The sequence below is a fragment of the Crinia signifera genome, chromosome 9 (assembly GCF_055691185.1).
Source record: "Crinia signifera chromosome 9, ASM5569118v1, whole genome shotgun sequence".
NCBI lineage: Eukaryota > Metazoa > Chordata > Amphibia > Anura > Myobatrachidae > Crinia > Crinia signifera.
The window spans coordinates 71,722,722-71,735,332 of record NC_139225.1 but is presented as its reverse complement, the minus strand read 5'-3'; the positions used below and the strand labels follow the sequence as shown (position 1 = coordinate 71,735,332).

Genomic DNA, 12,611 nt, shown 5'->3' with positions numbered 1-12,611 from the left:
GGTACAGGCCGTTAGAAAACGGTACTGTACCGGGTAAATCGGTACAGTTGGAGGGTATGAAATTATGTTTACATTTGTGATGTGCGTAGTGATTGTATATAAATAAGCAGATATCAGTATTATTCCCCTTTCCCACTGCAGCTCAAAAACGGTAAATTGCCGATTTTTCAGCACAATTTACCGTTTAAGGCTGCAGTGGGAAAGTGCCAGAGTTGAAATACCGTTTAAAGTTAAATGGTATTTCAACCAGTTTTTAAAGCAGAGTCCTACACGTTAAAATAACGTTTAAGAGGCAGTGGGAATGCCTCTTAAACGTTATTTTGTGATAACAACAGGCTACAGTTCACTGATAGGCTGTTGCCTGTCTTCTGACCCTCTCCTCAACCAGGAAGTGTGTGAGGAGAATATTGTATAGGAGAGAACACATTTTTGGTGCATTGCTGGTGCTATTATTACCTTAACCTTTTCTGTATACAATGTCTAACTGGAGTGATGAAGAGGTGAGGGAGCTGCTGCGCATCAGAGGTGAGGAGGAGATTGCGAGACAAATCACAGGTACTGTCAAGGACATGTACCTGCCATGGTGATTGCTGCACTAATCCATCCTGGCCCCTCCCACTCCTTTTATACTGTGAAAAAGTCATAGCTGTGTGCCTTTTTAACCCTGAAAAGCCCATTTAAAATGACAGGCACTCATTTCTGCTGTAAAAACAGAAAAAGTTTTACCTGTAATGGGAATGGGACTTAAATGGTATTTAAAACGGTAATCTGCTGCAGTGGGAATGCTAATACCGTTTTAAATACCATTTAAGATTACCAGTACTTTAAATGGGTCTGCAGTGGGAAAGCAGCATAACTTGTCACTCGGAAAATAAACCTTAAATATACACAGAGGGTTTTAAGAATTTAATACAAAGTCTTAAAATAATTCATGTACATATTAAAACAATCTCATATCTATAACAGTACAAATCCAGCCCACTCCCTCGCTCTACTTCTCCCATTCCCTGCAGAAAACTGACCCCTTCCCCATGTTATTTAAAAATACTGCAAAAAGCACCGGTTCAGAGATTGGCACTGAGCATTAAATAGGACATGGCAGTGACAGCACAGGCAAATTTGGTGGAAAGGACACAATATGCATTTTGCCAACAATAACATGGCAATTTGGTCATAGTCACTGCATTCTGTGCAAATATTGCAGCTTTAGATTAATTTCTTGGCAGTCTATTTATACATATTGTATATCTTGTAACCAACCCATATCTGATCATTTCTTCTCCACTCGGGTACTTGGTTACATTACAGTCTCATGTAATAGGTGCCTGTTATGTTCCTAGGATGTTGCACAGCGTTCTTTCTCCTGACTCGCTGCTGCCTGCTTCCTAAAACTCTCTCCTGTTAGAAATGTGTTCATCTCATTCTGCCGATGCTCATGTCCATGGTATGAGTCCGCATGCCTCTGTCTTTTACGGGTACAGGCCTTGACGATGAGAAAGAAGACTTCAGCTACATTTAGTACAATGCAGATCCCTGAAGCACTGAGCATGAATATTGTAAAGATGGTTTTCTCCGTGGGGCGAGAAACAAAGCAGTCCACTGTGTTAGGGCAGGGGTAAGCATCACACTTGACAAGCCGTATCATAGCATAACCAGGGTATATAAGGTAGAAGATATACATGAAAGCTGCTTCAAAGATGATCCTGAAAATCACACTTAGTGTGTATGTCCACCACAGTGTTCCTGAGATTCGGATTTTCTGTTTTTTAACCTCTGCCAGCTCCTTAGGATCATCATGGCCAGACAACCGTAAGGTTCTCTTCTCCTGGTGCAGCTGATGAGCCACATGCATGGCCACAAGTAGAGCAGGAGTGGACACAATAATGAGCTGTAGGGCCCACAGGCGGATGTGTGAGATTGGGAAGTAGTGGTCATAGCAAACACTGTTACATCCTGGCTGCTGAGTATTGCAGGTAAATTGTGATCTCTCATCACCCCATACACTTTCTGCCGCCACCACAAGTACCATTATACGGAAGATGAAGACCACAGAAAGCCATATCCGCCCGATACCTGTAGAGTAGCGATTCACACCACTCAAAATGCCATATAATCCCGCCCAGTTCATTGTGTATTGGTTCTGTGGACAGAAGGAAAGATGGACATGAATACATTTAGAAATGACATCCTAGAGATTTTTTTATGCTAATCCAATCAATAAATAAACAGCTGTTGCAAAGGCTTCCATTGAATCGCTATTACAACTAAAACAAAGTGTGCTCAAAATCAAAAATATATTTTAAATGTATATGTAAAAGTTCCAACACACTGGGCCTTATTCTAGTTCACTCTTGCTGACAAAATCCTTCTTAGATGGACAAAACCATGTGCACTGCAGGTTGGCAGATGTAAAATGTGCAGAGAGAATTAGATTTGGGTGAGTTATTTTGTTTCTGTGCAGGGAAAATACTGACTGCTTTATTTTTACACTGCAATATAGATCTCACTTTGAAGTAAAACCCCACCCAAATCTAAAGGTGCCCATACACTGCCTGCGACGTCTCGCAGCAGTGTACGGACACCCGATGGACTGCAAGCCGCCGGCACCTTCCGGCGGCAGGGACACATGCGATCCGTTGTGATGGATCGCATGCGTCACTGCTTAGCGCCCGTCTCAGAACGGGTGGTCGGACGGCCAGCCGGTCCGACCACCTAGTCGGGTCCGATGCGCACGGGACTGCGCATCGGACCCGACTACATCTCAGGGAGAGGCGATTTGGTCCGATTTAACGGGCCGATTGGTCGCAATCGGCCGAAATCGGACCAAATCGCCTTGATGTATGCCCAGCTTAATTCTCTCTGCACAAGTTACATCTGCCCCACCTGCAGTGCACATGGTTTTGTCCATCTAAGAAGGATTTTGTCAGAAAGAGTGAACTAGAATAAGGCCCTACTAACATCAATTAAGATATTTAGACAGTATATAAACAAATCAGTTCTGTATTAATAGAAATATATCTCAGAGAGTAAGTGGTATATTTATTAAAGTGTGTGTTTATAGATGTGGATTTGTTGCAACAATCAGATTCTATTTATATAGTACCTTCTAAAAGATAATAGCGAAAATCTGGTTGTTATGATCAACATCTCCTCCACGTCTATAAACCTGCACTTTATTAAATACAATATATCCCTAACTCTTGGAAGAATGTCAGCCCAAAACTAGTGGATTAGATACAACAAGAAAGCAGACATTACTTGTGTTGGCCTTACATATAATGATATTTTAACAAAATCATGATAACTATCAGTCTAGTTATATATGTTTGCAGCAGGAGGCTCAGTTGTAGTCGCATTTGATGCCGAATCAGTCCCTTTATCTTGTAGCTTTGACAGCAAACACATCTACGTCTAATGCCACTACACGGTCTATCTCTGTTTTAAATCATGAATGGGCAAGGAGTCAGACGCTGACTGTATATACAAAGCTGGGATGCATATGACATTGATGCTGCACCCAACTCAGAATTAGGACCATAGAGAAATGCTGCCTAGTATATTTTCATAAACAAATGATTTCAAATGGTGCCCTATTGAAATGGGTGCCGGATGACTGCCCGAGTCAGTATCCCAACTGCCAGTGCTCCCGGGGGGATCCCGACTCACAGGGGCTATTCTCCCTCCTAGGGGTCCACGACCCCCAAGAGGGAGAATAGAACCTGTAGCGAGCCACCAAGCCCGCAAGGGACTTCTTTGCGCTAGCCTGTTGGAGCACCAGCCATTGGGATACTGACCGTCGGGATCCCCCCTGTCGGACCGCCATACCAAACATCTGTATAACAAAATATATAGTAATTTGCTTAGCAGAGCAAGGGTGAGTAGATGCCATGTGCATTCACACAGCATGTATCCTAGAGCGCTGGGCATGACCCCACAATGATGAAGACAGGAGGTGTGACTCGCAATTGTGACCTTCCCTTTGAAGCCACTTCCCCTGTACATGCTTGTCAGCATCTTCGTCAATGGGGAGTCCCATGTCAGCCAACCAGTGAGTTGGGAGGTATGTAATAATATTAATAATAATCACTTTTGAAATTTGAAGAAACGTGTAAAGTCTATTAAACCCCTTTAGAAATTGCCATGATCTTACAATAATCAGTGGTCATTTCAGCATATAGGGTAACAGAGGTTAAAAATATTATTATATTTTATTTATAAGTAACAGGGATAAGGGTAGGACTGCTGGAAGAAGCTCTCTGTGGTGAATCCTGGAGGTGTGTGGGGAGTTATGTCATCGCTGGAGGCAAACTGACATTTATATATCTCCTTTTGTCAAACGGAGAAGAGATTTTTTTTAGGTTACAGGCTGGCACATTTTATTAAAGACATTCATGAATTGTGTGCTCAATTATATCTACTGTACATTGGTACCAATTGGATTATTCATCTGCCATTTAATATGTTTTAATAACATTTTAATGTTTTAAGTACTAATAATCTACTTTCACTTGTGCGTTCAATACTATATTGAATATTCTTTTCATTTGCTTAACTTATAGCACTGCTCCACTTTCATTGACTATATAGTAACTGAATGCACCTGTAGCCAACATATGGGGAAGTAAACAGAATCTATGAAGGGGGAAAATGAGACAAAAACCAGATGAGTTAGGAGTAAGGCTGGTAAGTGGTAATACTTACAAATTGATTCTTACAGAAGTGTTTGAGAGATTGGTGGAAAGTCTCACAAGGCAGGCAAGTGAGTTCCAAAGGAGGAGGGCAGCATAAGCAAACTCCTGGCAGTGAGCATGACAGGAAGTGACCAGGGTGAATTTGGGGTGGTGGTTACATGGGGAACAGAGAGCATGGGAGGGAGTGTGGACAGAGATGAGGTTTGAAGATTTGGGTGGGGGGAGTAGACTGGTTTAATGCTTTTTATGTGATTGTTATAGAGGGACAGATAAGTTGCCTTGCCATATGGTAGGAGGGAAATTAGACAAGCACCATTATTAATATTATGTTGGAGTGCATAGAGCATAGGTGAGCAGATGTATTAAAATACATTTAACATTTTGTAATTATAGGGTCCCCCTTCTCCTGCATAATGTGGAGAATCGGGCACCCTTTTCCCCCTAATGTATTATCCCCTCTGTGGCCGATAAGAAGAGCTGTTATATTCTGCGTCCATGGCTCTTCTTATCAGCGCCCCCATCAGTGCTGCGCATGTGCATTTAAAAAAACCCCTCCTCTATACCGGCTGGCTCACTGGGCATTCGTGTGATGTCGTTATTATCGCAAGATCTCATGCACAGCCCAGAGTCAGCAGCAGGGCTAGCGGTGTCCCCGTAGTGGGAATAGGACAACACTAGCCCTGGGCCTTACAGCAGGGGGATTGAAGGTGACAGCCCCTAGTGCACTCCTTATACATATTAAAAAACGTTAAGTGCAGTATATCCACTTAATGCTGGTTGATACATCTAGCCCAGTGTAAGGGAGACCAGATTACAGTACTCTAGGCATGTGGTGATGATGATGGTGATGATGGTGATTGGGTGAGTATAGGTGGGGATGGCAGAAAGACAGATGAATGAGAGAGGACAGCGTTTGAGCCCTTTAAGTGTGGATGTGCAAAAGGTGGAGAGAGAAGCCAAGAATAGACCGTTGTGAAACTTTTTGGGAAGACTGAATTAAAGTGACAAAAATTTGTGGCGGGGGTCAAAGGAGACTGGCTGAATGTAATTTCCTGCGAGTAGCCAGAGGATGTCAGCTGGACGCCCTCTTCCCATTCAGGAATACCGCAGCTGTGAGACACCAGAGAGGTGCCTTAGGTCTGCGAGCGCTAGAGAAATCATGTGATGCTCAGCGACGGAAATCATTTTATGGTCAGAAGTTGGTGTGCGAGGTGGGGCGGTATTTAGATGACCCACAAATCTGCGAATTTTGCAGCTTTGAGGGTCAACCAGAATGACCTCATTAGTCCACTAAAAAGCATAGATTTTTTTTTTTATAGGCTCAGCAAAATGATGGGGTTATTCTGGTTGATTCACGTGGAGTTGCATCCTTGAGAGTCATCCAAACCCCGCCTTGTGGATGGTGGTACGCCGGCCCACCATTCGCAAGGCGCATATGTTCACACTGGCTGCGAATGGATCTTGTACATAAACATCCTCTCAGCCTGTGGGGGAACACCCACATCATTCGTTGGTCGGCGACCATCGAATGATGTGGAACGTGCACGCAGATCTAAGGATGCTCAGAGAAACTTTAGATCTGCGTGCATATTCTGAGGGAAGAGGGTGGGCAGCTGCCCTCCCCCCACACCCAGGTCATCAGTCCATTAGCATGAGAACAGCCAGCATTTTCATGGGAAAGCCTGTGATTCCAATATGCTAATGATCCCCCGCCCTCTGCTCGCAAGGATCGGTGCGTGCACCCAGCGAACAGTCTGTTCGCCGTGGACACACACACCCAGCACATGCGCAGAAATGCACATGCTCAAAGTGTAAACATCGGCCCCGTGCAAACAGACCTGAATAAGGTCCTATGTGTAACTTTAATGTGTTAACCTCTTTATGGGCACGGACTCTCTTGTAAAGTCATTAATTATATCGTTATGAATTTAGTAACCGTTTAATAGAAATCAACATCGCATTCAGGGCTTAAGGGGCTGTTTAAGTTGGATCACATAAGTGACATTACGCAAGCCTGCATAAGGTCAGACTTACTCTGGCTTGCAGTAGCAAATGGACATCTGGACCGATGGTCGCGGTAGTCATCCAAAACTGCGATCTCATTGCAGTTCTAGCAATCACAAATCTAGGAGGGAGTTGGTACGCACCTCCCCCTGCATTTTCTTTGCTAAGGATTGCATAAGCTTCTACCATCAGCATAGCGTAATCCCTTCAAGCTGAATGAGGGCATATGTAATAATTCATTTTGCTAATAGGAACCTTCCAGATTGGACTCGGATAAATATCCTGCTTTATGGTAAAACATAATAGCTATATTTTATGTCTGCGGTCTCTTTACATAGAAGACCACATATTTCTACATTTCTACAACATAGCTATGATTACAGCATTATATCATCCTTCAGTGGTTCAGTGTCTTTGTAGTTAATTATGTTATCAATATCCTGGACAGATAGTAGAGCCAAAGGATTTTGCCAGATTTAGATCCTACAAAAACTGTGAAACAATGATATTATATTTTACCTTTAAAGCTTTGATTAAATGTCCAAGTATAAAAGCATATAAAAATAAATGTTGACTTTGAACACAAACTTGTACATGTTCATACATACTGAACACCTACAAATGCCATTTTGGTGCTACTGTATACCAGGTAACCAACCAGATTTATGTCCATGTCTTTATCACACGTTTCAGTTAGCATGAATGGTTAGGTTAATGCAGCCTGCATCTAGAAGTTATATAAGGGATCATGTGTAATTGATAAATGATCCCGCATACCACTTTGTACTACAGGTATTTTTATAATAGAAAAGTGGAATGTCGTTTTGATTGCCAACACTAACAAAAAATCTACTTATAAACATTTTTATTTTTATTTTATTTTTTACATTTGAAATACAGGAGTAATGTTGTATTAATCTCACTTGCACAAACTACCGCCTCTGCATCATTATGAATACTAAAAAATGTTCCTTAGTATACATTCTGAGTGACTAAACGTTCAGGTATTGGTTTGTCATATAAGTGCATACTGTAGCTGACCGATTCTAGTTTTTTTTCATTGAAAATGTGCCTCTGCTTTAATTAACAGTCCACCCCTTACAACGGCTATAAGGCAGCACTCCCACCTGCCCATGGCACAATCAGCCAGGAATGAAGTCTCTCAGGTTTTAGATGGGAAAATAGAAATCTCGCGCTGACCAAATATTCTATTTAGGCAGCTCTGCTATGTCATACTAACCCATAAAGTATCTCACAAATACGCAGCAATTCATATCAAGATATCAGATACTAAACTTTTTTTATGTAACTTGTTTATCTATCTATCTATCTATCTATCTATCTATCTATATATATATATATATATATATATATATATATATATATATACTGCAACGAATAGGCACTCTGGACACTTTCAACATTCAGTCAAATAGAAAATAAGACACAGCTCACACGAGCTGCAGTTGTCAAACTGCAGCTCGTGTGAGCTGTGTCTTATTTTCTATTTGACTGAATGTTGAAAGTGTCCAGAGTGCCTATTCGTTGCAGCATATACCTCCCCCCCAAAGGGACAGAGAGCACCGGACCACAGAGACCTTTAACAAGGAGAGTGCCAGGCTATTATCCATATATATATATATATATTTTTTTTTTTTTTCTTGTCTGTATGGTTGGCACTCCTTGTAATGGTGGTCACAGTCTGTAGTGTGCCAGGTGCCTTCCCAATGGTAGTAGTATAGAGCAGGTAGAGCGGGCGGCACTCTCGGTCCTTATAAGGGGGGATGTATAAATGATATCCCACATGCAGATCGTGTTCAACGTTTCAAATGTAATTGTCTTCAGGAACAGGTTCCCTAAGACTATTAAATTCAAAACGTTGGATATCATTTATACATCCCCTTAAAAGGACCGAGAGTGCCTCCCACTCTACCTGCTGTATATATATATATATATATATATATATATATATATATATATATATATATATAGATCTTGACAAAGGTCCCAGAGGAGGACCGAAACGTAGATACTACCTTCTGTTTGCCATGCTGTCTGAATAAACCAATTTACATATATATATACATACATACATACATTCATACACACAGCACTTGCATACAGTACACACACTCCTCTTTTTAGTCCATTTAAGTACTAATTACTTTCATACTTTCATCCAATGAGAAACTATGGTGTAGATTTATTAAGCTGGGTGATGTGATAAGCTGGGTGATTTTTTATCACTGGCCAATCAGCTCCTACCTGTCATTTTTCAAACCAAGCCTGTAACTTACAGTTAGGAGCTGATTTGCCGGTGATAAAAACCAGCCACTTTATCACTTCACCGAGCTTAATAACTCTGCCCCTATGATCCCAACAATAGCACTGACTGATGCACTTGTTAGTTACTATAGGTTCTTGGTTTTACCTTCTCTTCCTTTGTTGTACTTGCTGCTTTCAGTGCAGAAGGGTCCGTCTGACACTCTCCCTCAATGTTTGCGGTAAATCTGTCCTTCCGCTGTATTCTCTGTCACATTCCTTTTTCTAGACAGTCGCCTATTTGTTACACTATTGCTCTCTCACCTTCTGGCATTTAGACCTTTCTGACTCTCCTTCAGCTCTGCCCTTTTCTGTTACAGCCCTCTTACTTAGCCTTTCCTAAGGAAGTTGTCTATTCTGCCTCTGTCACCTTTTCTCTTTCTGTGTGACAAACTGTCCCTCACTGCTGTCACATTTTCTCTAGTTCTCCAGGCTCTTGCTCCCCCTGTCACACTGCCTTCTGCTCTGACAGCACACAATGCCTCCTTTCTCGCTTTTGGTAACATGTTACCATTCACTCTGCTCAGACTTCCGCCCACCGGACAGTCACAATGCGTCTTTTTCCCCGATGGGACAAGAGAATCATAAGCTAATTATTGCCCTCCCTCCACCCTTCTGCTTCTTAGTCAGCCTGCAATGCCTTGTTCAGGCTGATGATATCCGCTGGTTCTACTCCCCCGTATACATTTGTCCCCCATCTAACAAGAGTGACAGCGACTTGGCTTAGTTTTCCAGAGCGGATGTCAGATGAAGGAGTTGGGCAATGATGCCATCTGCCCATGACACTGGTTGGCGTAAAAAGTTTTGACAATAGAATACAGATACTCACTGTGTCAAATTACAGAACTGACCCATTCCTAGAACACCCAGCAGAGGCCAAAATATCTATATTTCTTACCTGGTTTCTGGTTCTTAATTGGATGATAAAACAATTCAATAACAGCTGGATTCCTGGCACACACTGTACCAGTAGCTAAGGCACACTACAAGACTGCTTCCTCCTGTTCTGACACTGCATTTCTGTCTGGGACCTTTATACCCTTGGCTGATAATTAAACCACTCATGTGCCAGATAACCCAGTGTACCCCTTTGTGTACACAGCTTAGTAAGGGGCGTGAATTGTGTGTGTGTCACTATCAATATCAGTATGAGACAGATAAAACAGCAAAAGGTGATAATCAGGGTATGTGTCCGACTTTATTTTACTTTAGTAATGATCAAGATATTCACATTTACAAACATATGTAAACATGAGGACAATTATATATGACGACTAACTTATAATCATTTCAGGCAAGAAAGAAAACCATCAACCATGTATCAGCATGAGAAAAATGTAACCCACAAATCGACTTCATAGAGGCCTAATTATTATTAGGGGCCGATGATCCAGACCACAGTGGGAACCTAAATTCCCTATCGCCCCTTGACTGTGACCCTGATCCCCATTGTGATATATACCCCCCTGTTGCTGGCTTCTGTGCATGCGTTAAATCACGCATGTACACAGTCACTGGGCATACAGGGACTGATTCAGGTCACAAGGTGCTTGCTTCCCAAGCAGCAGAGTAATGATGTCCGTGAGCGACAATGTCCCAAAATGGAGGTGTGTTGCCTGTTGTCATTCCCATTTTGTGGGAATGACGTGGCCAGGATCTCCGTTGCAAGATGGAAATTTCCTGGCCTCTTGGTCAGAGCTGTGCAACAGTGATCCATGGAAAACATTTAATGTATTTGAAAGTCACAAAATATACTGTAACAATGAATTCTCAATTTTGATGTTGGGACATATTTTATTATAGGATCACATATTTATATATAATGCAAAAGTAGCTTCACAATAGCCTTGGGCATGTGTAGCCTTTCTTAAATTTTGGTCATGGCTTTGAAGAAAAAAAAATGCCTTCGTTTCTTTCCATTAGAGAACCGTAGTGTAATGAGAATAATGTAAGCCGGATGCAGATTTGGAAGTAAATGGGGCATACATTGTTAAATAGAAGCGTGAAACATATGTATATTCATCCATATGTAGCGTTAGAAACATAGAATTTGACGGCAGATAAGAACCACTTGGCCCATCTAGTCTGCCCCTTTTTTAAACATGTTACCTCAAACCATATTTGATTCTTACTGCTTTATAAGGATATCAATATGCCTATCCCAAGCATGTTTCAATTGTACTACTGTATTTGCCTCTACCACCTCTGATGGGAGGCTATTCCACTTATCCACTACCCTTTCTGTGAAGTAATTATTCTTAAAATTTCCCCTGAATCTTCCTCCCTCTAGTTTCAGTGCATGTCCTCCTGTTCTGCTGCTCCTCTTCCTGTGAAGAATGTCTCCCCCTTGAACTCCGTTTAAACCCTTGATATATTTGTAAGTTTCTATCATGTCCCCCCTTTCCATTATCTCCTTTAAACTGTACATATTAAGATCTTTTAGCATTTCCTGGTAAGTTTGATGATGTAGGCCATGCACCATTTTAGTTTCCCTTCTTTGTACATTCTCTAATGTATTTATTTTATATCCTTCTGGAGATATGGTTCGGAGCAGGTTGGCACACACTTACATACAGTCCAAATGCCTGGGGTCGCCTTTCAGTGGTCCCACGAAGAGGTCACATAAACAGTCAAGAAAGTAGAAATGGCACTCACCAGGACTTTTCTTTATACAATCCAATCAGGATATTTATTCCATCACTTTAGCAGAAAACACATAGATCAGGTCTTCTGGAGATATGGGGAGGGATGTACTAAAGGGAAAATGCGATAAAACAGGGGTTTTACCGCATTTTCCTATGTACCAATACCTGTCCGCCCCATCTTCGCCTGGCAGGGTATCGCCACCCTCTGCGTGGCGATACCCTATAGAAGCCTATGGCGATGTATATTAATACATTCCGCCCATGGCCAGTTATATGCATCTTTAGACACAACCGCACCTGGGACCTGATTAAGTTGTTGTTAGACGGTGCATCACTGCTGTTTACTTGGAAGCAGTAAGACACATAGCACCAGATGCACTAAGCTTCAAAAGTGATAAAATGGAGAGTGATAAACAACCAACCAATGAGCTCCTGCCTGACATTTTTCAAACACAGTCTGTGACATGGCAGGTAGGAGTGGATTGGCTGGTGGTTTATCGCTCTCCATTTTATCACTTTTGAGGCTTAGTGCATCTAGCCCATAGATATGGTAATACAGCAGGGTGCATATTTGGACCACTTGCAGCACCATCATCCATCCAAATAACCAATATGGTCATGCAAGATGGCTGCTGCAGCTCTTACCAAGAAGCTAGGAAATCCCTCCATCTTCTGACAGAGATCCTGGCCTTGGCTCCTCCAAAACAGAGGGAAAACTAAGATGGGAGTTCTATCTTCTAGAAGGTGCTAAATCAGTGGTTCCCAACCTGGGGTACTAGTACCCCTGGGGGTACTCTGCAGACCAGTTGGGGGTACTTGAAAATAATATTGGTAATGGCAGAAGAAGAAGAAGTCTCCAGCATGTCTCCCATTGCCATGGAGACGAATCACGTTGCATCACTTTCGGTTCTGTCTGCATCGTCATTAGCGTCTTCTCATGTTTTTGCCC

General features: G+C 42.1%; 1 protein-coding gene across 2 annotated transcripts; it reads right to left on the bottom strand.

Annotated features, from left to right (window-relative positions):
• Positions 1-891: 891 nt before the first annotated feature.
• Positions 892-10,040, bottom strand: GJB1 (gap junction protein beta 1). 2 transcript variants are annotated; one of them, XM_083159206.1, is made up of 2 exons: positions 9,916-10,040; positions 892-2,140 (listed from the first exon to the last, which is right to left on the bottom strand). In XM_083159206.1, the coding sequence occupies exon 2, from the start codon at positions 2,126-2,128 to the stop codon at positions 1,337-1,339; it is 792 nt and encodes a 263-aa protein (XP_083015332.1). In that variant the 5' UTR covers positions 2,129-2,140; positions 9,916-10,040; the 3' UTR covers positions 892-1,336. The 2 variants fall into 2 exon arrangements, with proteins under 2 accessions (XP_083015332.1, XP_083015333.1); XM_083159207.1 differs by lacking the exon at positions 9,916-10,040 and adding an exon at positions 9,127-9,602.
• Positions 10,041-12,611: the final 2,571 nt, after the last annotated feature.

What these genes read in the sequence shown, in the direction of transcription:
- GJB1 (XM_083159206.1), bottom strand. Translation starts at nt 2,128, where the DNA reads ATGAACTGGGCGGGATTATATGGCATTTTGAGTGGTGTGAATCGCTAC.